This window comes from Dipteris shenzhenensis, chromosome 31, assembly GCF_047967505.1.
Source record: "Dipteris shenzhenensis isolate YYH24624 ecotype China chromosome 31, Dip_SZ_1.0, whole genome shotgun sequence".
In the NCBI taxonomy this organism is placed as follows: domain Eukaryota; kingdom Viridiplantae; phylum Streptophyta; class Polypodiopsida; order Gleicheniales; family Dipteridaceae; genus Dipteris; species Dipteris shenzhenensis.
This window is the reverse complement of record NC_141626.1, coordinates 13,501,858-13,528,382: the sequence shown is the minus strand read 5'-3', so window position 1 is coordinate 13,528,382 and position 26,525 is coordinate 13,501,858. Positions and strand designations below refer to the sequence as shown.

At 43.5% G+C, this 26,525-nt stretch overlaps 1 protein-coding gene across 2 annotated transcripts in view; it reads left to right on the top strand.

Annotated features, from left to right (window-relative positions):
• LOC147881060 (uncharacterized) overlaps positions 1 to 19,850 on the top strand; it is a 75,729-nt gene extending 55,879 nt beyond the window's left edge. The window contains exons 5-7 of one of the 2 annotated variants that reach the window (XM_087369997.1): positions 18,953 to 19,075; positions 19,262 to 19,318; positions 19,419 to 19,850. In XM_087369997.1, coding sequence (XP_087226123.1) covers positions 18,953 to 19,075; positions 19,262 to 19,318; positions 19,419 to 19,561 — 323 coding nt within the window. In that variant the 3' untranslated portion in view covers positions 19,562 to 19,850. The remainder of the gene's footprint in view (positions 1 to 18,952; positions 19,076 to 19,261; positions 19,319 to 19,418) is intronic. The other variant, XM_087369999.1, reaches the window with a different exon arrangement.
• The last annotated feature ends 6,675 nt before the right edge of the window (positions 19,851 to 26,525 follow it).

The window sequence follows — 26,525 nt, the reverse complement described above, 5'->3', positions numbered from 1 at the left end:
TCTAGGCTCTGACATCCTGGGGGAGGGGCCATGACAGAGGGGGCCTGAGGATCACAATCAATCTGAAGCGTTTGGCGGCGCAACGCCACCGCAGGGGCACGTCACCCTCGGACCACAGAGTCTCGAGAAGCTGCCCACCGGACAGGCCTATCCAGGAGCAAACCTGAGCGTGCGTTTGCTCTCTGAGAGCCTCCCAGACCGAGTCGTCTGTCCAAGTCTCGGTGCCGTCGCTGAGGAACGTGAAAGCAAAGCTAGGGCCATCCCTCGGGGCCAAGGTTGCGATCTTCCCATCCGCCCCTTTGCGGAGCAGGAAGATACTGATGTCGAGACAAGCAGGGAAGGTCCCAAGGTCGGCCACATCCAAGTAGTCCCAGGGGCCAGATCTGTAAAAGTCGCGAGGAAGCTCTCTCTCCTGAAGCTGAGGCCCACCAGAGTCAGCAACTGAGGGGCTAGCGGACAGGGAAGCCTGCTCCAGTGGTGGTGTAGACTCAGGGTGTCTTGCCTGTGGAGGGGAAGGGGGAGGTGGCTGGGGGGTAGGCAACTCAGACTCCACGGAGGCGACTAGCGGGGGGGGTGGAGGAGGGGGAGTGGGGGCTGCCCTCGGCTGAGGAACCATCGGTACAGCTGACACTGCAGGAGAGCTGAGAGAGGCGGGGGGGGGGATGGGGCTGCACCTGGGACTGGGGCTGAGAAGGAGGAGGAGGAGACTGAAGAGGAAGAGGCGGGGGCTGAAGCTGCGGGTCGGGAAGAGGGGGGTGCGACTGGGGAAGGGGCTGGGACTGAGTGGAAAGGGGCTGGGGAGCGGAAGAGAGGGGGACCTGAGGCTGTGGAGGGCGGGCTACCATCGAAGAAGAAGCTCTCCCAGGACCCTGGGGCGGCTGCCTGTTGTTGGGGTAAAGGCACATTGCCACCCCTTTATTAAAGATATGACACCTATGACTGTCTTAAGACAGTCATAGGGTGAAAAACCTAATCCTAATAAAACCTATGAGTTTTGTGGTGTGGCTCATCACTTCACACCCGCATCTATTGTGTCACTCCTCTCTCTCACTCTCTCCCCATTGTACTTCTCCCCCTTTCCTTCCCTCTCAACTGGTATCAGAGCCTTCATCACTCCCTTCCTACCCCTGCCTACCTCTCCCTCTACCCCCTCGGGACTTGTGCCCTCAGCATTGCGCAGGCAGCTCGGGCTACAGCGGGATAGCGAGGGCAGCAGTGCGGGCTGCAGCGGGGCAGCGCGGGACAGCAACGCGGGGCAGCGTGTGTGCGAGCAGGGCAGGGCGGCGCGGAACAGCGCCAGCAGCTGCTGTTGCAGCTACTAGCTGTGCGCAGCACCGGCGCGCACCTACGCAGTCTCGGGGCCTCGAACAGGGCGGCGCGCAGGCGCGCGTGTACGGACGTACGGCCGTCCTACCGTCGTACGGACACCGTACAGGCGTCCGTACTGTACAAACGCCGCCGTACGTACAGGGAGTTGCGTCAGAAACTTTTTTGTCAGGGAGCTGCGTCAGGGAAGAGCATTTCGAAAATTTTTTTTTCTCTCTGTTCTGGGATTTCGTACCCTGCACAAGTACACAGGTAGAGCAGGTACAGTGGTACCCTGCACAAGTACACAGGTACAGCAAGTACAACACTTTTTCTTTAGGGAAAGAAGGAAAAGAGAGAGCATTCCCGGCTGTTCAGTTCTTCAAACTGTGTTTTTTGAGGTACAGCAAGTACACTCTTGTCCCTCGTGCTTGAGGTGACTAGTACCACAGTGTGTGGTGGTTGCACAGTTATCTTGTTTCGGGAAGGTAATGCCTTGATTTTGCAGAGGACTTTTATGCTTTTGCTGAGTGCAAATCTCAGCTTTTGGGTGACATTTTCAAAGGGCTTTTGCCTGGAAGCTTATGCAGTGTATGCCTTGAGGCAGTGTGGAGCCAGGGAGCCCACATTGGTCTTGTTTCCGCAGTGTATTCAGTGACATTTCTGCAGGTCACATTTTGTGTACGACACCTTGGAAAATCTCAGTTGAGCCACGCTTGGCCAGGGCGCATCGAGTTTACTTGGTCCCTAACTGTCCATCGTTGACAGTGCTCAAAAGATTTTCTCTTCAGTGTTTGTACGTTGGGATCTGTGTTGTTATTGTGTACACAGGGCTGTTTATGCATTGCATTGTCAGGTGAAAGTGCCAGGAAAGCGCTGCATTTTGTATGCTACCTCAGTGTTGAGGTGTTTTTCACTTGGTACAGGTGTCAAATCAAGGGGCTTTTGCCCAGATTTTGCTTGAGAGCACTTGGGTTACTGTTTGAGACCTTTAGATGCCTTTTATCCCCTTGGCAGAAGGGTGATTGCTTGGGATTTGTCCCATTTTCTGTTGCAGATTTGTGACAGGCTGAAGTGTCTGGAGCCTCTTTTTCAGTGAACAAAACAGTGTATGACAAGTGGTTTATGCATATAAAATCAGTGCAATACCTCATCTGAGGTGGGAGAAGTGATCAGGACAGCAGTGTTTGGTGCTTCGTCAGCTGATGATGCACTGTTAAAGCACTTGTGGAACAGCTGCAGCATTCTGAAATTACTGTTTTATGCCTATTTGAGCACGGTACAGTGTGTCAGAAGGTACAGTAATTGGAGGGAAATTTTTTTCTGTTTTGCTGCAGATTTTTTGACAGTAAAAACAGCACTATTGTGAGTGCTCCTGGCTCTTGATAGAGCAGTTTTTTTTCTGAGAAATCAGAATTTTATTCAGTCTTTTTTGACTTACAGGGAGTCAGGTACTTTCCTTATCTGATATGGCATCAGGGGGAAGTGAATCATCAATTCTGAACATAAAGAAATTGGAAGGGGCACACAATTATGCATTATGGGCAGAACAGTGTTTGAATGTACTTCTGCTTAAGAAGATTTCTAAGCCCATAAGGGTGAAGGGTGTCAAGCCATATGGGATGTCAGATGATGAGTGGGAGGAGCTAGATTTGTCCGCGAGGGCTGCTATCATGCTTACTCTCAGTGATTCTCTTGTGTATAATGTTCAGGCTGAAAAGACCTCTTATGGCGTATGGCAGAGGCTAGCAGAGTTGTATGCCCAAAAGAGTTCAGCCAGTAAGGTGTATTGGTTGAAGAAGCTGGTTGATCTTCGCATGAAGGAAGGTACAGCTATGACCTCACACTTGAGTGAGTTCAATGCCATCTTTACACAGCTGATTGCACAGGGGTTGAACCTTGATGAGGAGTTCAAGGCTACTTTCTTGTTGTGTACCCTCCTTGAGAGTTGGGACACTTTCAAGACCACCCTGTCTAATTGAAATGTCACTCTTATATATGCTGATGTAGAGAGCTCTCTCCTCATGGAGGAGATGAGCAGGAAGAATAATGCGGGCAGCAAGTCTTCAAATGCTTTGCAGGTACAGGAAAGAGGCAGGACTCAGCAGAAGGGGAGATCTGCTAGTAAGTCCAAATCCCGCAGTCAGTCCCGTGGCAAAAAGGATATTGAATGCTTTTATTGTGGCAAGAAGGGACATGTGAAGTCTAAGTGCTTCAAGTTTATACGGGATCAGAAAGCCAAGAAGGCTGAGGCAAAGGATGCAGGCAGTGGAAGCAAAGGCAAAGGCAAGGCCAAGGTAGATGACTTGGATGCAGTGAATGTTGCAGCAGAGGACAGTGACAGTGACAGACATGATGTTCTATGCTCTTCTGCTGTAATTGCACATACTTTGGTTATTGATGGCCATGACATGCACACCTGGCTCTTGGATTCAGGTGCTTCTTTTCATGTTACTCCTCATAGGGAGTGGTTTACTTCCTACACAGGTACTCATGGAGTTGTTCACCTTGGGAACAACTATGCATGTCAGATTGCAGGGATTGGCAGTATACAGATAGTATTCCCTGATGGACGCATATTTATGCTTGATGGTGTTCGCCATGTGCCGCAAATCAAGAAAAATCTGATTAGCACTGGCTTGTTGGATGACAGTGGTTACCACACCACATTTGGGGATTCCAAATGGGTGATTACTGATGGCCAGGTTGTAGTGGCTGAGGGTTTTAAGAGTGATACCTTGTACCCTCTTTATGTTTCCAGTGTAGGTAATCATGTTGTTGCCATAACCGAGCTGCCAAAGGTTTCATTGTGGCATAGCCGGTTGGGACACATGTCCGTTAAAGGAATGCAAGAACTGTCACGTTTGGGTTATCTGCCGTCTTTTTCATTTTCAGATTTGCCTACTTGTGATCATTGCATATTTGGCAAGCATTCTATGACTCCTCATAAGAGGAGAACTCCCCAAAATAGAGCACCGCTTGATCTAGTGCACACTGATTTGTGTGAGATGCCACAGTTATCACTAGGGGGTGCAAAGTATTTCATTACTTTTATTGATGATGCCACACGCAAAGTGTGGGTCTATTTCTTGAAGCATAAGAGCGATGCCTTAGATGCTTTCAAGAAGTTTGTCGCTCTGGTTGAGAATCGGACAAGTCGCAGGCTGAAATGCCTCAGATCCGATAATGGGGGTGAGTATGTGTCTCATGCTTTTGTGTAGTTTTGCGAAGCTAAGGGCATTAAACAGGAACTCACAGCCCCTCATAATGCATCTCAAAATGGTGTAAGTGAGCGGATGAATCGAACTATTCAGGAGAAGGTTCGATGTATGTTGTCTTATGCTGCATTGCCCCAAGGCTTTTGGGCAGAAGCCGTGCAAACACAGCAGTTCACATAATCAACAGGTTGCCTAACAAGGCTTTGGAGTTGAAAGTGCCAGAAGAGGTGTGGTCTGGCAAGCCACCTTCATATAAGCACTTACGTGTGTTTGGCTGCGAGTGCTTTGCTCATATACGCAAAGAACTGCGCACCAAACTGGAGCCAAAGTCTTCCAGATGCATCTTTATGGGGTATGGTGATGAAGGTGAAATGGGGTACAGGTTATGGGATCCCGTTAAACGGAAGATTATACGCAGCAATGATGTCATCTTTAAAGAGGATAGTGTACACAAAGAACCCGTGCAACCTGTGGATTATAGGAGGGTTATTTATGATGATGTCGGACAGCAAAGAATGCCCTTTTATATGCAGCAGCAGGCTGCTGCAGATAACCCTGTTCAAGAGGGTATACAGGCTGAAAATCAGCCAGATAATCTTGCCAATGATGCACCACTGTCTCATTTTTTGCACTACAGATCAGCAGGTAGCTGATATCTTCACAAAGCCATTAGGAGGCAAGAAGTTGAGTGGTGCAAGACTATGCTTGGGCTGCAGCCTGCAGGATATAGTATAAGCATTAAGGGAGAGAGTTAGAAATTAATGCTTAAGTTTCTGTACTTGGTATGCTGTTAGACGAGTGAGTGGTGGTCTTAAAAAATCAGATATCAGTGAAGCTCAACTAGGAAGCAGCTTGTGGATACAATGGGTCAATAATTTTTTTTGGCATGCCACATGGCAGTACCACGTTGTCGGGAGTCCTACGAATCCTAAAAATGAAGTACATAGAGATAAACTTGTCTGGTGTGTCTCTTTTACACACTCTTGTACATATCTCTCTTTGATTGCGAGAGCAATCTGAAGAAGCATAAGAGGTACGTGTAGGTGCAGCTGATGCAGATGCAATCCCCTTGTCCTCTTGTAGCTCCTCGTCGCTTGTGGATCTGTGATCGCGTGGCATGCCATAACAATTCTCACTCCTTAGCAAGGAAGGCATACACATCATTGTCCTTATGTATTGGGTTTGCTGCAGACCTTGTGTCTTGTTCATTTGCCGAAGGAGGTGCAAGTTTGCATAGACATACATAAGTGTACCACCAAAATTTAAAACAATCAAATTTAAAATACCCCATAGATTTTTTGACTTAAGATTCAACTTAAATTTCAATATTATTGTTGGAAATTTCTATGTCTTTGAGCTGAGCAATGGATAATCTATTCTATTTCTTGGTGTGTATAATATACTGTCTTTTTTCTCGCATGCTGTCTTGTGAGAGGACTTTTAAGAACAAGCTGCCTTAGGGCCGGCTTGCTTCTGCCATACTTGTCCCCCCAAGAAACAGGCCCCAACTTGTCTCATGGATATGGGCCACTACATGGATTGGCCCATGAAACTTATTCCATCTAGCTCTCTATGCTATAACATTTGTTGCCTGTCACAACAAATACTAAATTAAAACTAGCCTTATCAATTTCAAAATTGAATCGGAAATGAAAAAGGCATTTGAGCATTCGAAATTTAAAATTTGAAATTATCTGTCTCAAAGAGGCCAAGTGTAGCCTTTCATTGCCTCTTCAACCTGCTCCATGAACTCATATACCAATCTTGTAGTGCAACCCTCCTTGTTGGTGAGGCAAAGGGTAATAACGAGGGGTTGTAATGACATGCTGTGCTGTACTCCAAAATTCTCCATCTAAGATGATGTCCTCAAAGGCCCTTACATTTGGTTTCATGGACTTATTGTTGGAGATATCATATCCAAAGAGTGTGTGGTGATGTGATGTGTTGGTGTGTAGTACTAGGAGTTCTAGTATTGGTTCATGTGTGAGTGTGTGACATCATAATACTCCCCTCAACATGAGCAAATTGAATGCCAATAATAGTACAGCTGTCCCATGTTTGACATTTCAAAAGCTTGCTGCAAATCAGCCTTGAAAGCTGCAATATGCTGAGTATCAGTGAGTGATTAGCATGCCATCCACATATAAAATCAGCACTAAAAAATTAGATCCACTCCCATGGACATAAAGAGCGGGCTCTGTTGGGCTATTCTGAAAACCAAGGGATAGTAAGTGTGCATGAATTTTAGCATACCATGCCCTGGGGGCCTGCTTCAAACCATAGAGGGCTTTTCTCAGCGGCATACCTTGTTTTCAGAGCCAACAACCTCAAAGCCAGGAGGTTGTGTCACATAAACTTCTTCCTGCAGATCCCCATGAAGAAAGGCAGTCTTGATGTCAAGTTGGTGCACTTGCCAATGGTGATGGGCTGTAATGGCAATGACACATTAGTAGTAATCCTGGAAGTGGGAGCAAAGGTCTGCTCAAAGTCAATGCCTTGTTGTTGGGCATAACCTTTTGCAACAAGACGGGCTTTATGCTCGATCTATGATGCCATCAGATTTGCTTTTTAATTTGTAGACCCACCGGGTACCAATGGCATGCTTGCCAGGTGGTAGATCTACTAATTCCCATGTGTCATGTTTGGCAATAGATTTTAGCTCAGCTCTCATTGCATCCATCCACTCTTTGCTGTCAAAAGCATCTTTATGGCACAAAGGCTCTTCATTGCAAGCTGTAGCAAGGAGTGCAAAATCAAGAAAGTGACCATGCATCTGTCTATTCCCTGATCTTGTCTGGGCAACAAGAGGTTTATCTTGTTTGCTGTCCCTCAATGTGTCAAGAAGCCTCTGGGAACTTGGCTTTGCTGTCTATTGACAACTCTTTCTTCAATCACTGCGTCATGAATATTGGGATCATTTGTGCTAGAAGAGGAACCTGCAAATCAGCATGGGTTACTGCCTGATCATTGCTTGTTGGAGGGCCTACAGGAGGCTCATGTTGCTAGTCAAAGTCCCCTCCTAAGCGAAGAAGAGGTAACCAAAAGTCAAAGGCATCAAACATGTCAACTTCTAGCTTAGCTTTATAGTCCACAAGAGGAGAAGCTGAATGTTCAGCAAAGATTACATCTCTGCTGACAATAATCTTCCCAGTATTTGGTTGGTACGACTGATACCCTCTGCTCTCTTGGATGTAACCAATAAATATGCATTTGATTGCCTTATCATCAAGCTTATGTCTCAGCTGAGATGGTACATGTACATATACAAGTGACCCAAAAACTCTCTTGTGTGAAAGTGAAGGCTTCCTGCCTTTCCATGCTTCATAAGGTGTAACAGTCCTCAATGCCCTTGTAGGTGACATGTTCAGCACATAGTTGGCACACTTCACTGCATCAAGCCAAAATTTATTGGGCGAGGACTTGGCCTTAAGCTTTCATCTGGCCATCTCCATAGGGGACCTGTTCTTTCTTTCAGGAGCATGATTATGCTGAGGAGTGTAAGGAGTAGTGCATGAGTGAACAATGCCCCGTGAAGACAAAAATGCATCAAACTCCTTTGACATGTACTCTCCTCCCCTATCTGTGTTGAGGGTGACAAGCTTGCATCCTGATTCATTCTCAACCATATTCAGCCATCTCTGAAAGCATGAGAACACTTCAGATTTGGCTTTAAAGCATATACCTAGCAATATCTTGTGAAGTCATCAATTATAGTAATGAAATATTTGTACCCTCCAATGGCATTTGTCCTCATCGGGCCACAGACATCACTATGCACTAGCTGCAATTTCCTTTGTGAGAATTTTGGACAATCTTTTTGAAAAGGAAACTGATGCATCTTACCCAAAAGACAACCCTCGCACGCATGTTTGGAAACTGTGTGAGTTTGAGGTACATCTTTTGCCATGCCTTGTGAATGTAACTTGGCAAGAGCTCTATAATTTAGACGACCCATTCTCTCATGCCAAAGATGAGTTTCAGCAAGCTATGAATTTGAAATAGCAAATGCTTCAATAGAAAGTGCAGCGGAGTGATAATCAAGGTGATAAATCCCCTTTTTCAAAGTGCCAGTGAGAACTATGTCTTTGTCATCACGAAGATCATATACTAGGCATCTATATCCATCAAATATCACTCTGAAACCTGAAGTGGCAATTGTTGAAATTGAAATCAAGTTGACAGACACAAAAAGAACATTTGTGAAAGTGACAGGATGGCTTGAAATGGATGTGAGCTGCACGTCTCCAATTCCTTTTACAGCATAGGAAGCATTATTAGCACATGTGATAGTCCCACCTCGAGGTGCATTAGCCAAGGAATGAAACAATTGTCTGCAAGAGGTTATGTGCTTGGAAGCACCACTATCAAAATACCAAGATTGAGCACATTAGCAGAAAAGAATGCATCAACTTTGGAGGGATCAAAAGAGCAATGGACTGTCAATCTTGCTTTCTTTTTCTCCGAAGCAATGCGCTTCCTGCATTCAGAAATTTCATGCCCTGGCTTGCGACAATAGTTGCATCTTTTCTTCATGGACTTATCTGGTGTATTTTGAGATACATTGGAGGAATTGCCACTGTTAGGTACATACTTAGGCTTGCCCATAGGCTTGGAAGCCTTGCCTTTCCTTTCTGCTGTGAAGCAAATGCATGATTAGGAATAGTAGCTTGCCTATTAGCACGACTTTGCTCTTTCTGCAAAAGCAAAGTGACTAGCTGATCAAATGAGTAGTGATACGCGTAAATCTATTGTGCCTCTGTTCTTTCTCCAATCACGGGCATAGGCACATTGATTGTCCTCCCAGCCAACCTCGCTGGTTGCAAGCTCTCCAAAAAAATCAACTGTTACATGAAGCTCCTGCTTACAAAATTCCACCAAGCCCCAAAATTCCCTAGATGGATCTAGTATGCCACATGTCTTTATTCTAGGGTTCCTCCTTAATGCATCATTTACCCCTCTCTTGGGATATCATTGAAACCATTTGCCCCTAGGTACATTTAATGCATTTAGGTCTCTTTAGCCTTAGATTCATCTAGTCTAGTGCCATATCACCCTCACCCAGGACCTTGACCTTGATTTCTTTTTTGATCATTTACATGAAGCCCAAAGAAATATAACACAAACATTGATCCTTTAAAGGAAAATGTCGACTGGGACCTTTCCGAGGTCATGTTACCTCAACTTGAGCGTAACATTCCTTCCCACTTCAAGCATCAGCATCCTCGATGATAAAGTCTGGGAACACTCTCTGTAACTGGTATACGAAGTCCCAGGTAGCTTCTGATAGAGGTAGACCATGCCATGCAACCAACATCGTGGGTATCTTCCGATTGCGTACTTGCATTGTTCCTCGGTCCAGGATTCCTGTTGGTTTGCGTCTTGCATTATCCTCTATCTCCTAAAACAAAACAACACCCTCGATAAGTGAGTCACCTGTATGCAAAAATTTCTTTAAACGAGAAACATGAAACACTGGGTGTACCTTACAACCCTGTGGCAATTCTGATTTATAGGCTACCTTGCCTATTCTTTTTAGAATTAACCATGGCCCACAATATCGAGGTGATAACTTAGCGCACACTCTAGCAGTCAAAGACTTAGAGTGCGAAGGAACTCTGAGAAAAACTTTTTCTCCTTCCTTAAATTCTCTAGCGGATCGGTTTTCATCCGCGTACGCCTTAGTTCTATCCATAGCTTGGCGGATGTTAGCTCTCGCAAGTGCTAGCATCTCCCGCGGCACTAGGCACTTTCTGAGGTATTGCAACTATAGTTGGATTCGGAGGTCTATAACCATAGTTCAGCTCAAAAGGACTGAACCCTGTAGAGGAATGTTTTCTATCATTGTAGGCAAATTCTAACAGCGGCAACCACTTGTCCCATGTATGTTGCCTCAATGACACATATGCTCTAAGCATATCCTGTAAAATTTGGTTGATTCTTTCCGTCTGACCATCCGTTTCTGGATGATCCCCACTAATTTCCAACTCAGTCCTTAGTGTCTTAAACACCGCTGTCCAAAAATGATCGGTAAATTTGACATCTCTGTCTGACACTATGGATTTGGGTAATCCATGCAAACGAAATATATGTCTAATAAACGGATTCTTCGTTAGGAGGTAGAAAGTGTTTTCTAAATTCCTTTCTAAACCCCTCCCAAGTAGTGGATGCTACTTCATCTTTCTGCTGTTTTATCCACCACCTATCCGCTGCCTCATTAAACATATGGGTAGCCTCGTGGATTTTCTTCATATCATTCCTGATTTCACAAATGGCGAAGGCCTCATCCCATTTGTGTAACTAGGTTTCAATGATATCGGAACTACGGTCAGACATCCGACCAGAATACTTTTCTAGCCTATAATTGGCAATATTAGGCACCTTAGCCCTCCTAGGCTCGACCGTACGAACACTGGACTCCAGTTCCATTGGAGATTTATCTTTCTGCTCACGAGATGGTCTAGCAGAGATACTATGCACCATTTTCCTGAGCTCATATTGCTCTTTTTTTGCTTGTAACTGTTGTGCTAAAATTTGTTGCAAGGCATCCTCTAACATTGCAATTTTGCCAGATAGTGTATGACCTGCTAGGCGCGACACCTGCGGGGTTGGTCGGACTCCCGACTCTACGGGATCCATCCTAGAAGCTTCTTCTTCTACTTCCATTTAGGTCTGGGTGTTAAAAAAAAAAATAAAAGACCGCTTGAAACTGTAATTACAATTCGAAAGTCCAACTTCCAAATTTACAGCTAACCAAGCATATATCACAATGTAACCAAAACCACTTTTCCCTGTACTAGGGAAAGCTCCTGCAATCCAAATTGACTCAAACATGGAGGCAAATAAACAAGCATATGCTCCAACAAAGCTTAGAATGCATAGAGAGCTCCCTGGTTATAATTCTTGCTGCATGAAGAGATCAACTAGTCCGTGTAGTCCACTCCAAATTTGCATTTATGACCTGCCTTGTGACCACAAACATACTGTAGTATCTACCCCTTCACACGAGCTCACGATCAAGCGCAACCAACGAAAGCCTAGCTCTGCGGGCTACAAAGTTCAATAGTTGAGTCCACGACTAAACAAACCATATATACTGTCGCAAGCCCAAGTTTTGCAAAGCAACCGTTACGCTCCATTAAAAAAAAAAAAAAATCAAAACTTTGCCAACCAGTTACTAGTAGGCTTGAAAATCGTCGAATCTGAACTGTGACTCCCTTTCGACAGTATACTCAACGCAATCAACGATGGTCTTTTAAATAGACAAGACGTCGTTCTTTAATTACTGATCATAAACTGATAGAGAAGATCTGTTCGCCTTCTAAATTATGACGATTGCTATGCTTTATCTCGCTTCAAGTCACCGTTTCAACGCTCACGTTCACGATGAAGGCACAAGACCTGGGCTTAACTACTCTCCAAAATTGCTCCGCGATAAACGTAATTAAAAGTAATACCAGTGTGGTCAATCTGATGACGAAGAAGACTGATCTACGTAACTTTTGTAACTCACGGACTTCCCACAGCAATTGACCCACGATTCGAACGCCCCCCCACAGCGTTCAGTACTAACCAAATTATTAACCTGCGACTGTACACAATCCAGATATCATGGACATATAACACAACGTTGTCCACCTCTCCCTTTTCCCAATCGCCTGCCTGGCTCTGATACCAAAATGATACACGCAAATATGTTGCGCCTCTGTTCTTTCTCCAATCACGGGCATAGGCACATTGATTGTCCCCCCTGCCAATCTCGGTGGTTTTAAGCTCTCCAAAAAAATCAACTGTTACGTGAAGCTCTTGCTTACAAAATTCCACCAAGCCCCAAAATTCCCTAGATGGATCTAGTATGCCACATGTCTTCATTCTAGGGTCCCTCCTTAATGCATCATTTACCCCTCTCTTGGGATATCATTGAAACCACTTGCGCCTAGGCATATTTAATGCATTTAGGTCCCTTTAGCCTTGGATCCACCTAGTCTAGTGCCATATCACCCTCACCTAGGACCTTGACCTTGATTCCTTTTTTGATCATTTACATGAAGCCCAAAGAAATATAATACAGACATTGATCCTTTAAAGGAAAATGTCGACTGACCCTTCCGAGGTCATGTTACCTCAACTTGAGCGTAACAAGTAGTGATTAAGATTTCCATTGGCCACAAGTTTAAGGGTTGTAGCAAACCCTTGATACGTGTCTGGCAGTCAATTCAATGTTGTGCTAACAAGCTGAGAATTAGGCATCACTTCATCGATATTGCTCCATGAGGTCCTTGACCTTTGTTAAATATGTATCCATTGAGTCACTTTTCTGCATGCTGAGTTCCTGCAATTGTCTTCTCAAATATGCAATCCGTGCCTCATTGCGAACTTGATAAAGAGAAGCTAGCTTATCTGAAGCATCCTTTGCTGTACTGCATGACCGGATGTGTGGAATAATGATTCTTTTGCATGATAAAGCAATACATGAGTGTGCATTTGCATCTCTAGAGCCCCATGTGATCTGATCTTGAGTAGGAGTAGTAGTGACAGGAATACTAGAGGAAGAAGAGTCGGGAAGATTCCCCCCTGGAGGGGTGCTAGTAGCAGGGGCAGCCACTTGAGCATTGGCTGGCCTCAAATCAATACCTGAAACAATATTCCAGAAGTCTCTTGCAACTAGAATATGCTTCATAAGGTAGGACCACATAGGATCATTGGTGCCATCCAACTTATCATCTTTACGGAGAACGCCAAACAAATCATTGTTGTTGCCAGCCATTGTAAATAGTACAGGTAAAAGTGCATCGACCAAGTGTTGCGAAAATAGCCTCAAGGCTTTCAACTACAAATGTGACCAGATGAGAGCTGAATCAAAGGATGATCAGTGCAAATAGAAGCTAAGGCAAAAGCCCCACAATCTGAAAGGGCAAAATGACAAAAAAAAAGGGCAAATGTGGAAAAGCCCCAAATTAAGCTGCAACTTTGCAAATGTGACCAAATGTCCTGCAATTACTTGTCAATTTCACTGAAAACTGCCAATTTCAGATCAAAGCAGGTAAATATCATTGCTATTTGAGCACATGTGGCAAAACAACCTGCAAATCTGAGAATATCCTGCAATTTGACTGCAATGTCTTGCAAAAATGCCAAAATAGACCAATCTGACTGCTAGAGATAGCAAATTTCAGATTCTCTCATTCAAATTGAGGATAAAAATATCTGCAAATCTGCCAAAGGCCTTGTCCTTTGCAAAATTGAAGCTCAATGTAAAAAGCCCCATTTTCTGAAGGGCAAATTGCAGCAAAATAAGCCAAATTAAGGAAAAGGCCCCAAAAATTGCTGCAAATTGGCAATCTGACGTCAAAGCACTCAAAAGCCCCAATTTTGGGGATGAAATTGAGCGGACAAATGGCAAATACTGCAAATATAAGCCAATGAGGTGCAAAGGTGTACGAAGAATTTTGCAAGTTGTATGGTGCCACACAAGCTGTGTGGATGAACGCTCAAATCTGACGCAAGTTGAATGAAAATTTGCGCAGGCTTGTAAGGAAGATTAGCGTAGGGCTGTACGGAAGATTGGTGTTGGGCTGTATAGAAGATCTGCAGGAATCGTACAAACGTTCTCACAGTTGGCGATGCAAAACGTAGAAGACATATGATGCCTCCATGGAGCTGTGCAAGGGTGGGCAAGCAGAGGAGGGGAAGAAGCACAAGAGCAAGAACCATTGTAGGCTGAAGGAAGCAGAAGGAGATACAAACGTGGAGCAGAACGTTGAAAGCCGTCACATCAACAACTAACAAATGAAAGTACAAAGTACAAAATAAAGGGGAACCCTAGGACAGTGTCCTAGTGGTACCACTAGTAGTAGGTGCCATAAGACACTAAAAGTACTAGGTGACCTAAGTGCCAATAACTAAAGCTACATGGCACATACTAGGGCTTAGAGGGCATCAATACGACCGGGAGATGATGGCCTACAATAACCCTAACCCGAAACCCTAATTTTGCTCTAGCCTTTCTTTCTACAGCCGCCTCGGCCCTGCTTATTTTTGCTTCAGCCCAGCTTCATTTCCTGCAGCCCATTTGCCCTCCTTTGTGCCCACTTAGCTTCACCATAGCTTGCCTCTTTATAGCCGCTTCCAACCGGACTATTCAGGAGCTATTTTTTGCCTCTGTTTGGGTCTCTGCAGGAATGTCGGCCACACCCAAGCAGCTGCATTGCCTTAACCTTCACGTCCGAGTATTACCAGCCCCTGCAAGTGCTGTGTAGAGGCCACCCTCTGCATTTTGGAGCATTCTCCAAGGGATGTGTGCATTTCGGAGCATACTAGGCCTAGCATTGAATCTCTGCTGCAGCAACATTTCTTCAACCGCCTTCCAAGAGCCCCTTGCACGTGTGGAGATTCGATCCATTTCCGAGCATTTACATTCCCGTTTTTAGGGTTTCCAGGGCGCTGCAGCAGAACTGTCCATTTACACACATTGGTTGCAGATTCACGAGTCATTTGTAGGCCTCTTCGACCTTTTTTGGAGAAGCTGCTTGTATTTGCGAGCTGTTTTGGAGTTGCTGTTGCAGAGCCGCCTCCTTGACACTCATTTTCAGGGCTGCTCCTTGCCTCTCATTCATCCCGGGCCTTCCCTAGGCAGCTGCTGTGCATTTTGGAGCGTTGCTTTGGCTTTCTTGTGCTTTCTTCTTGCATCTAGGACTTGCTTTCCGCCTTCATCAAGGTCTTTGCATCATGACTTCATTGTCTTCTAACTCTTTGCTCGTGGAGAAGTTCAAAGGGGAAGGCTTTCTCACATGGCAAACCAAGATGCAATTGCTTCTTTTCCACGAAGGTGTTTGGGATGTTGTTGAGGATGATCGGGTTGAATTACTTGACTAGCAACACCAAAGGATTTGGAGGCAGCAGAATGCTAAGGCCATTGCCCTCATTGGTCTTTGCTTGGTCAACACTCTTATCCCTCACGTGGAATTCAAGTCAACAGCTAAGGAGATTTGGGATCGCCTCGTCGAGACATTGTTTGTGTGAGAGAGAGGGATAGCAATTAGAGAGAGAGAGAGAGAGAGAGAGAGAGAGAGAGAGAGAGAGAGAGAAGCTCAAGTTTTATGATTTGAAAATGGAAGAGAGTGATGAGTTGAGTGATCATCTAGCACGGTTTCAATCTCTTGTTGAACAACTCTCACGTTTGAAAAGCATGCCAAATGATGAAGATAAGATGGCTATCCTTATGAAGAGTATGCATGGAATTTCTCGCTTTGAGCAAACTCTTGAAGTCCTTCGTCTTGCCACTACCATGTTTGATGATATGGTGGCACTACTCATTGAGAAGGACTGTTGCAATAAAGAAGCCTCTCTTCTTGTCTCTCTTGGTGATCAAGCCTTTGCTTCCACAAGCAAATGGAAGACCAACAAGAACATTATTCGCAGGTTTTGCAAGAGGAAAGGACATATTGAAGCTCATTGCTTGAAGAAGGAACATTAACAAGAGAAGCACCATGCTAGTCTCCTTGTTGAAGAACAAGCTGAACCTGAAGAGCCCCTTGAGGAGATCCATGCAGATTCCAATCAATGCATGAGGGATCTTTTCATACAACTTGCTTCCTTAGTAAATTTCTAACAAAGAATCTTGCAATGGGATGTTACAAACCAATTGCAAGGCTATAATGATGATGCATTTGTCACATGTATGTGAAGACTACCCTTGGAGATAATATATGACATGAGTTCTTAGTTGCCACATAAAAGCATGCACCATTCATAAGGTGATTCATCATACTTTGGGTATAGTCTAGCCAATGCAGGTCACGTTTCTAGGAGGATATGGTATATAAATGTCATCATCTTATGAATATGCTAATGTGGATTGATCTTGGCATGGTAAATTGTGTGCGAATACCAACCAAAGATGGTAGCTACAACAAAGGTTCACAGCGGTTCTCTTGAGGACGAGAACCCCTACGACACGGATTGGGCTTTCTAGGCCTCCTATGCTATGTGTGTGTTGAGTCAAGAAAGCTTCTCAGCCTTGAGGTGTCCCTCTAAGCTGAGTGTATTTGGAGTTAATAAGAGGTACTTTGCCTTGGACTTTGCCTTGGCTTGTCCCCAAAAAAGACTGTATTGTCTTTTACTTTGGTTTGATGGTATTGACCACCCAACTTAGAGTAAGGGGGGGTGACGAGTGATGGTTTGCCCTTGCAAGTTGTAAGTTGACTGAGAAGTCACTATCACACAGGAGGTGTTGGATAGTTGGACTCGCTCTTTGCAATGTTGTGATGGAAGGGGGATCGGTCTACTCTTTGCGTGTTAGGTCTCACACTCTTTGCTCTGAAGGGGGTGTTGGAGATATCATAGCCAAAGAGTGTGTGGTGATGTGATGTGTTGGTGTGTAGTACTAGGAGTTCTAGTACTAGTTCATTTGTGTGAGTCATGTGAGTGCCACGTGTCACCTTGGGAGTTATCCCATATACACTTGGTACATGTGTGCACGTATGCTAAGCCTTTAAAGGCTTGTACTTCTCATGATTATGAATAAGATAACCTTTCGTTATGTTCATTCATGTATCATTTCCTTACACCCTAACCTTGTCTCCCTCTCTCTCGACCATGTTTCTAACAATGATCTCATCCTATCCAATTGTCACTCACCACCATACGTCGCAAATTAGCCTTCACTTTTACCAAGCATGCCAAGATAATGAAAATATAGGCTAAGAAAGATTTAGAGGGCTTCAGAATCTCAAGCGTGCTGTGCTGCCTAAAAATGTTAAGCCTTTATGCTTTGGGGTTAGGAAAGTTACTAAACTTTGTGCCTTTTTCTTTCAAGAGAAAAGGGCTTTCTATTAATGCTTGAAAAAGGGACCATACAAATCACCAATTTGGAAAAGGCACTGATCATGGGAAATACGAAGAGAATTTGGCTGTCAGAAAAGAAACTAGCTTGTTGCCAGAGAACCCAGCTCAGTGCCTAGGTAATCTCTGGTACAGAGGCTAACAGCCAGGGTGGTGGTCTATACACGAGGCTCTTCTCCTCTAGGGCTAAGGTGGTCTCAGGAGAACTCAGCTGAAGAAGAAAGACTCCTCTCCCACAGGTGGTAAACTCGTGGATGTGGTCACCCTCTAGTGCTAAATTTACATGAATCCAATCTCATATCTAGCTTCTTGTGGGACTGAGTCCCACACTCCTACCCAGCAAGGCTCTGTCCTGGAGTGCTTGAACTGCATTCTTCACATGTTGGTTGTCTTTTGTAGAAAGGAGAACCTCAACGGCTTGTGGAGTCAAGGGTGCTGCTGTTTGAGCTACCCTTACCAGACCAAGGGTCACCACCATGATTCTTTCTTCAAGAACGTACAAGCAAATTGGTGCGCCACGAAAAGAGGGGAGGGCTGAAAAAGAAAAGGAGAAAAGGAAAAGGAAGGGGCTCACAGGTAATGAGAAGAAGGCATAGGGGAAAAAAACGAAAGAAAGAAAGAAAAATTAAAAATTAAAAAAACAGAGGAGAAGAGGGCATACGCCTTCATCCTTAGGCTGAAAAGGGATCTGCAACTAGGCTCTGGGGAGCACTAGGCAGCTAAGGCTGCTCTCCAAGTAGAGGGGCATCAAAAAGGCGACATGAGAAAACCGTAACTGAGCTCTAGCCCATGGGGAAAAACTCCACGAACAAATGGGGGCAAACCAGCTCTTCTTAGGCTGGTTGCGATTGGGACCAACCACCAGCACAGCTGCTGCAAACTTCAAAGAAGCCGGAGCTGCCCTGCTGCTGCCAAAACGTGCACCACCAAGGAGCTCTGCAAGCTTTGAACAAACGGTTGACCAGGTGCGAATATGAGGGACCAAGTACCTGGCTGAAACCTGCCAGGTCTAGCTGGAGAACACCCGCGCCATAGGCGTGCTCAGCTAGGAGAACGTGCGGTGGGACAAGTGGTTGACCAGACCTGCTGACCAGGCCAGGCTGGTCTGGTTAACCAGACCTGGTCAGGTCGGTGGACCTGACCCCGGTTAGGGTGCCAAACTGGTCTCAAACTAGCCTCAAACCAGGCCCAAACTGTGGCCTATACCAGGCCGCAAATCAGCCTCAACCAGGCCTTCTAACTGAGCCTCTAATCCTGGGCATTGTGTCCTGACTAAATTCCCTCCCAACCTGCAGAAATACACTGATAAAGGACACTAACACTACTCTCTCTGGGTGGGCACATCCACATAGGAGCCCTCTCTCCCTAATTGGCAGACAGGAGATGACTAACTAACACCAGTAGCTCCCTGCACAATTCTTGTAATTCTGCTTGACTTACTGATTATGCCTTGTTACTAATTAGCGGTTTCCTTAATGTAAGCCCAAGCAGATTTCACTTTTTTTCTGAAGCTCACCTAACGTCAACAGTATGACATGAAACTCGGAGTTGAGGTCCATTAATGCTGATTTTCTGTTCCATTACTGCAGTTTGTGTGCATGGCACGCTTATGGAAAATCTTGATTCCATACTAAAGAAAGGATTGTGCAAAATGGCACGAAACCATATTCATTTTGCTTCTGGATTGCCACGAGAGGATGGTGTCATTAGTGGTATGTGGAATTTGTTTCGTGAAGCCATACATTTGGAATATGTCTATCAATCGTCAGAATAGTGGCCTTGTACATTTTGGTTAAAAAAGTACATCTAGCTGCTTTTGTATCAGTAATGTAGGCTTAAGGGTCTCTATAAAAAGTAACCTATTTGGGATGAGAACGTAAGAAAGTCCTTTTTTGCAGGGATGAAGTCTCATTGTGAGGTTTTGATATACCTGGATGTGGAGAAGGCTTTGCAGGGTAAGACGTAGAAATTCAATCATGCTTCTGGACAGTGGATAATCTGCTAAACTTTTCAGTTATCATATGAGTCTGAAGTTTGAGGTTTACATGGATGCAGATGGAATGAAGCTGTATATTTCTGACAACGGAGTGATCTTGACAGAGGGGTTTGATGGAATTGTGCCAAGGAAGTATTTTAAACAAATTGCCAAATGGAAAAGAGGACAGGTCATCCCTCTAATGTTGAATTCTGAAACTTAGTTTCTGAATTTTAGTTTCTATTCTAGGTGGGCTGCAATATGCATGACAAAATTCGTGGTTTGAGGCTCTCTCAAGAAGAGGGCATGTGTTTCATGTCTTCATGATATGGAGGTCAAGGCTTGCCGTCAATGCACTTTCAGGTCTACGCACAGCTTTTGAAGGGTCTTGTGTATACACTATTATATGAGTTAATTGAAAGTCTTTGTAAAGCTGTGGTCTGTTGTATTTTAGTGTTTCTGCTGAACCGAGGTCAATGTTTCTTTTCATGACCCTCCTGCATTATTATACAATTGATGTTTCTTTTCATGACCCTCCTGCATTATTATGCAATTGATCAGAGATCACCTGCAGTCTATGTAACACTCCATGGAAAAACAGAGAATCTGTTAGTTGTCCAGCAAATTTTCATTGTTTGAATGTATGACAAAATGCCATCATGTATGAGTTTCTATGAAGTTGCTGCAAATTGTAAAAGGATGGTTCATGGCACTTTATTTGGAGCGGATGTTTGTCCTGTAAGACCTGATTTTGTAGGTGTTTGATAATGTACTCTATTCGATTTTTGCCATCTATTCGATTTTTGTGGATGGCAATTCTATTACTCGAGTGCAATTCCAATCCTTTTTCAAGTATTGCTCCGATCGATGTGTTTTTCATCACAAACGTCAATTGAAAGTAGTTCATGCAATGTTACTTTTACAATGCACCACATTTGGATGTGACGTTTCTTGATGTCAGGTTATGTGAAAAGGTTACATTAGGGTTGTGCAAGTATTTGGTGCCTAGCGTGACGTTTGTTAATGTCAGGTTATGCGAAAAGGTTACATTAGGGTTGTGACGTTTCTTAATGTCAGGTAATGTGAAAAGGTTACATTAGGGTTGTGCAAGTATTTGGTGCATAGCGTGAGCTTTGAAGATACTTGATTTTTGAAATCTTAAGGTGCACACGAGATGCATTTTGTCCTCTCTAATTGCTCTCTATCTATACCAGATCCTTCTGGGGTTGATAGGGATCTAGTGCTCTATCTTGGAGCTACGACTCTACATGCATAAGCTTGACAAATAGTGGAAAATGTTAGAAACATGGTGTGGAGAGAGAGAGAGAGAGAGAGATGCTCAAATAAAGACATGAAGAAGGCCTTAATTCATTCATTAAGCATATCATGATAAGTGAAGTATAAGCCTTATATAGGCTAAGCACGCACACAAATGTACGAAGTGTATATGGGATAACTCCCATAGATCACCACCTAGTATTATACACCAACACATCACATCACATCACCACTTGTTGGCTATGATATAGCCAACACTCCCCTTTAGAGCAAAGAGTGTGAGGCCAAACACGCAAAGAGTAGACCGATCCTCCCTACTTCGAAGAGCAAGTCTAACTATCCAACACCTTCGGTGTGTTAGTGACTTCTCAGTCAGCTTGTGATCAGCAAGAGCATACCATCACTTGTCACTCCCTTAAGTAAAAGACAATACATTCGTTTTTGGGGGACTACCTAGGACAGAGTATCTCTTATTGACTCCAAAAACATTCAATTTAGAGGGACAACACAAGGTTGAGAACCTTTATTGACTCTACACAAACATAGAGCATACGGGGGTCCAAAAAGCTCGATTCGTGTCATAGGGGCCCTCGTTCTCAAGAGAGAGGTTGTGAACCTTTATTGTAGTTGCACGTATCTCCTTTGGAGGCTCTTCAGGTTCAGCTTGTTCTTCAGCAAGGAGATTGGCATGGTGCTTCTCTTGCTCTTGTTCCTTCTTCTTGAAGTAGTGGGCTTCAATGTGTCCTTTTCTCTTGCAAAACCTACATATAATATTCTTGTTGGTCTTCCATTTGCTTGTGGAAGCAAATGCTTGATCACTAGTAGATGCAAGAGAGGCTTTCTTATTGCGATTGTCCTTCTCAATGAGTAGTACCACCATATCATCAAACGTTGTAGTGGCAAAGCGAGAAACTTTAAGAGTTTGTTCAAAGTGAGAGAGTCCATGCATACTCTTCATAAGGACAATCATCTTCTCTTTTATCATTGGGCACACTTTTCAATCTTAGATGATCACTCAACTCATCACTCTTCCATTTTCAAATCACGAAACTTGAGCTTCAGAAAGACTTTAAAGTGGGTGATTTTATTACCAAACAAGGTCTAGAGGCGATCCTAGATCCGCTTCGTTGTCAACTTAAAGTCTAGATGATGGATGTGAGAGTCGGCTAAGCAAAGATAGATGAGGGTAATGGCCTTAGCATTGTGTTGCTTCCAAATCCTTTGATGTTGTTGATCACGTAACTCAACGTGGTCATCCTCAACAACATTCCAAACTCCTTCACGCATAATTAGCGGTTTGCCATATAGGAAAACCTTCCCCTTGAACGTCTCCATGAGCAAGGAACTAGAAGACAACGAAGTCCTGATGGCAAAGACTTTCTTGAAGGCGGGCAACAAGCTGAAATGAAGACCTTGCAAAGAAATGCTCTAGTCTCGGTCTTCAAAACAAGACAACAATTTCCTCGGGTGCGAATCTGATGTAGAAGAGAGTTGATGAAGAGGTGTGGAATGCCTCAAAGCATCTCGAAAATGCCTCTATTGAAGGCGTTTATGCAACGACAAGCTCAAAACACGTCGAAAATGTCTCCAAAGGCCTCGAAGTGTTGCACAAAATGCTCACAGGTGGTTGAATACACAACATCAGCAAAATGAGGTTGTCTTGGACGTCGAAAAACTTTGAAATAGCCTCGAAACAACTTTGGGGTCCTCACGTGCAGAACTGTGTTGAATAAAGTGCCAACCAGCTCGCTATTAGGTCGCCAAAGCTACCTAGACCACCACTCGTGCACGCACAGTTTGTAGGAGCTGTCGACTAGCAAGCAAGGAGAGGGATATGGGCACCTATATGACTTGAAAGAAGGCAGTAGGAGATAAATATGTGGCTGGCTATGGAGGAGGCCAAAAATAAAAAACTAATGACTGCAAAAAGAGGTAGAATGGAGTAGGGTTGAGGCAAAATAGAGTAGGATGAGGCGGCTATAGAAATGAAGGCTAGAACTGGATCACGGTTTTGAATTAGGGTTAGGTCTAGGATGACGTGGCAACTAGGATTAGGTCTAGGATGACGCGGAAGCTATGGCCTGTGGCTCTGATACCATGCTAGAAACATGGTGAGAGAGAGAGAAGGTTAGGGGGTCAGGAAATGATGCTCAAATGAAGACATGAAGAAGGCTTTCATCCATTCATCAAGTATATCATATAAGTGAAGTATAAGCCTTATATAGGCTGAGCACAGACACACACATGTACCAAGTGTATATGGGATAAAACGTGGCACTCACTCTATTGCAACAAGATCATGATCAAAAGAGGAATTTCAAATGTAATTTTTGTCTCCAAACTATATTGGGGGTGATATCTGTAATTTTGTGAAAGGCCAATGCAATCCAAGCAATTTTGCTTGTAAATAGCTGCATAGTGTCACGCCTAAATGGGTATATCTGTACTAAATAATAATATTTAAGACTCATAAATACTTATTCTCTTCACTGCATAACCCTTTCTTGATGATGATCAAACGTTTGATGATTGAATGCACAAGTACAATTCTTCATGAATTTCAGAGAGATTGATCTAAAGTAAACATTGGCTTTCGCCCATTTTTGAATCTTAAGCCATACTATGTTAAAAAACTAAAGGAAAGGAATACTTGCTGCTACATTTATCATACAAGGATAGATTTGTTGAGAGTAGTAGTGAACGCCCTAAGACAAGATACGACATCTTTGCATGGGCCTATGTGTGATTGCTTATGTAAGGTTTGTAGGCCAACGCAAGAAGAAATGTGTGTTTCCTACACTAGCACCTACTCTTCTGTATCTAAAATGTGGAGGTCATCAGTATGTCCAAAGAAAGAGGATGGTGAATGGCATAATCTTGATTGCTTATGTCGCAAATGTGAACAACGCCCAAAAACCTTTCTTTTGCCCACGTGAGCTGAATGATGCAAAAGGAGCATCGATAAGGTGGGAGACATATGAGTATGTCACTGAGAATCAAAAGAAAAGAATCAAACTTGTATACAAGGAAACAGCTCCAACCACCATCATCCAATAATTTGAGCACCACTTAAAAGTCTTTATCATGCACAACTTCTATAGTTACTGGCAGAACTTTCAATTTAAAGAGTGTATACATTTTTTTCGAGAGGATGTGGTGGTGTTAGTAGTTGATTTTGCAAAGTACTATACTTGTAAAGTGCAAGATGAAATCCAATCAATGCATTGGCACCTCATGGTTCATATTTGCTATTATTGGGAGATGGGAGAGATTATAAAGCAATCCATATTCTACATCTCAGATGACAAATAACATGACACACTATTCGTGCAACATTGCTTTATGCTCCACTACCACTGGCTAGTGTCCAAAGGTCTGAAGTTGAAATGACATTGGGTTTGGTTAGATGGGGCAGCATCTCAGTTCAAGGAAACTCCCATTTTGCTTTGTTACAAGGTAAGGCATTTGCAATAGGTCCTTGTTTCTTTCTACATCATTGTGGAGATGTTGCACATTTTAAAGTGCTATAGATAACAAAATTCTTCCTCTTTTGGCTGTACTAGGTACTGCTCTTTGATGGTATTTAGATGATGTGGCGCATTTGGGTGGTTGCAAGCTAAGGGTGTCCACCTTTTGGCCACTGCCCAAACTTTTCAGGGGTGAAAAATAGGCCATCTTGGTAGGTTCCACGCCATCTAGTTCCCTAAGGATTCACTCTTTCAAGTCTTCTAACACAACATCACACATGTATTTGTGCACACAATGACATGGTCTGATCGAAAATCAGAGATATATAACTCCACTTTTCCACTCGTGTCATTGTAGGTCATAGAGTTGGTCACACTTTTTAGCAAATACATAGTATGACATGAAACCATTAATATCTTACTCATTCTACATGAAATGGTACTACAAATTGATAGGAAGACACATCACATATTGTAGATCTTAACTTGATTTTTTGAGATTTGTTTGAAAGCTTTATCTAATTAAAATAGATTTTTTATGATTAATAATTAAGAAAAAAATGTATTTTTTGGTGCACCATAGATTTTTCGGCCAAGTTTGAATTATTTTTGACATTTTATTTGATAGGGGGTTAATGGACACATAAGGCTATGTGGAGCAAGTGTTAAATCTAAAATCCAAGGGTTAGATTTTAGGGATCTACATTTGTTAGAGGATTGGTAAAGGAAATTAAAATATAGTAATTTGTAGAAGTTTTTTAAATCACACATATATTAGGCTTTAACTTGATGAAGCTATTAAAAAAAATTTGGTAAAATTTGCATAAGGGAAGGGTCAATTTTGCCTTCCCCAAGTGAAAACCCCTTCATGTATTTGAAGGGTCACACTAGCCAAACACCAAGGCTACATAGGATTGGTGTTAGGCGTGGAAGTGTAAGTTTGGGGAGTTACCAAGCCTAGTGACAACATTTTTGGTGGGGTATCTTGTCCATGTGGAAGGCTGACACATCATCATCCTCAAGAGTGGTCTTGCCACCTCAACATGCTACATTCGCATTGAGGACACATCAGCAGGTCGCCTAGTACCACTTGGGGCACATGCCACCTCATCATACCACATCATCCCCTACATTCCACCTCATTATGCCACCTCATACTTGCCACATCATACAAGAATCACACATCATCATCTTGGTAGGTTCCACGTCATGAGCATGCATGATGCCACATCATCTACAATTTGCCACATCAGCATCTCCCTTCATGCATGTACAAAACGTCTTGCCATGTCATCATGCGCTCTCATGCATGCAAGGCATGGAAGGTGGGTCTAATGCATGATGTAGTGTATATGCATGCATGCGGGATGCACCTGGTATGCATGCATGCATGATGTTGTAACATGAAAAATGATGTATTATGTTATCACGTATTAAAATATTATGCCCACTTAATTTACATTAGAATAGTCATATAGTCAGATTCTCTCCTCTCGTGGTAAGCTTGTTTAATTAAATTAAAATCAAATAATTAAACTTATATTTAATCATCTATTGTATAGTTGTATGTATAGATTAAAATCACCCCAAATTGTAAGAAGTAATCAAATTAGCATTTATTCTATCATGTACTCAATTGATTCAAATCATCAAAAATTAAGGGAACCATTCAATCCATTCAAATTACTAGATTATGTCAAATTAGGACAACCACTTATTTCATTGATATTACAAGAATAAATCAAATTTGATCTAATCAAAATCAAATCTAATCAAACCAAATGTAATTCAATCAAATCTAAGTAGGGGTGTCTAACTTTCCTATAAGAGGGCACATTGTTTAGGGTCATTTCATTCATTCTTAGTTTGAAGCCTTGCCCTTATTGCCTAAGATTGACACCTCCTTCTACCTTCTTAGTTTGAAGCCTTGCTCTTATTTTCTCTCCATAATCTTCACACCTCCTTCTACTTTGAAGCCTTGCCCTTATTGCCTTCCCCTACCAATTCCTAGCTTCATTGAGAGTGGGTTCTCAAAGTTGTAGAGCTAATAGAGCCAATAAGAAAAGGAGATCCCTTGTCGTTGATGTTGCAGAGGAAGAGCGAAAGAGGAAGGCTCATGAGCAAAAGAGAGCATCGAAAGCTAGAATCCATGCTACCAATGAGCCAAACCCCCTCGTCTTGCCCCCCTCCTCCCCCATCTCCTCCTCCTCCACCACTCATGCTATTTGATCCCCTTCGCCCACCTCACATTAGTGATGGATCGAGAGCACATGTCTTACCAATGACAACCATTCATCATCGTGTCAATAGGATTGTAGAGTCTTTCTTTGTTGATCTTACTCCTGCTTCTCAGTCTACTCTTCTCACTTGCTTGATTGATCATCCTAAGTTGGTAGAGTGTAGAAAGCTTGCTGGGATTGGTGCATGTAGAGACAAGACAAC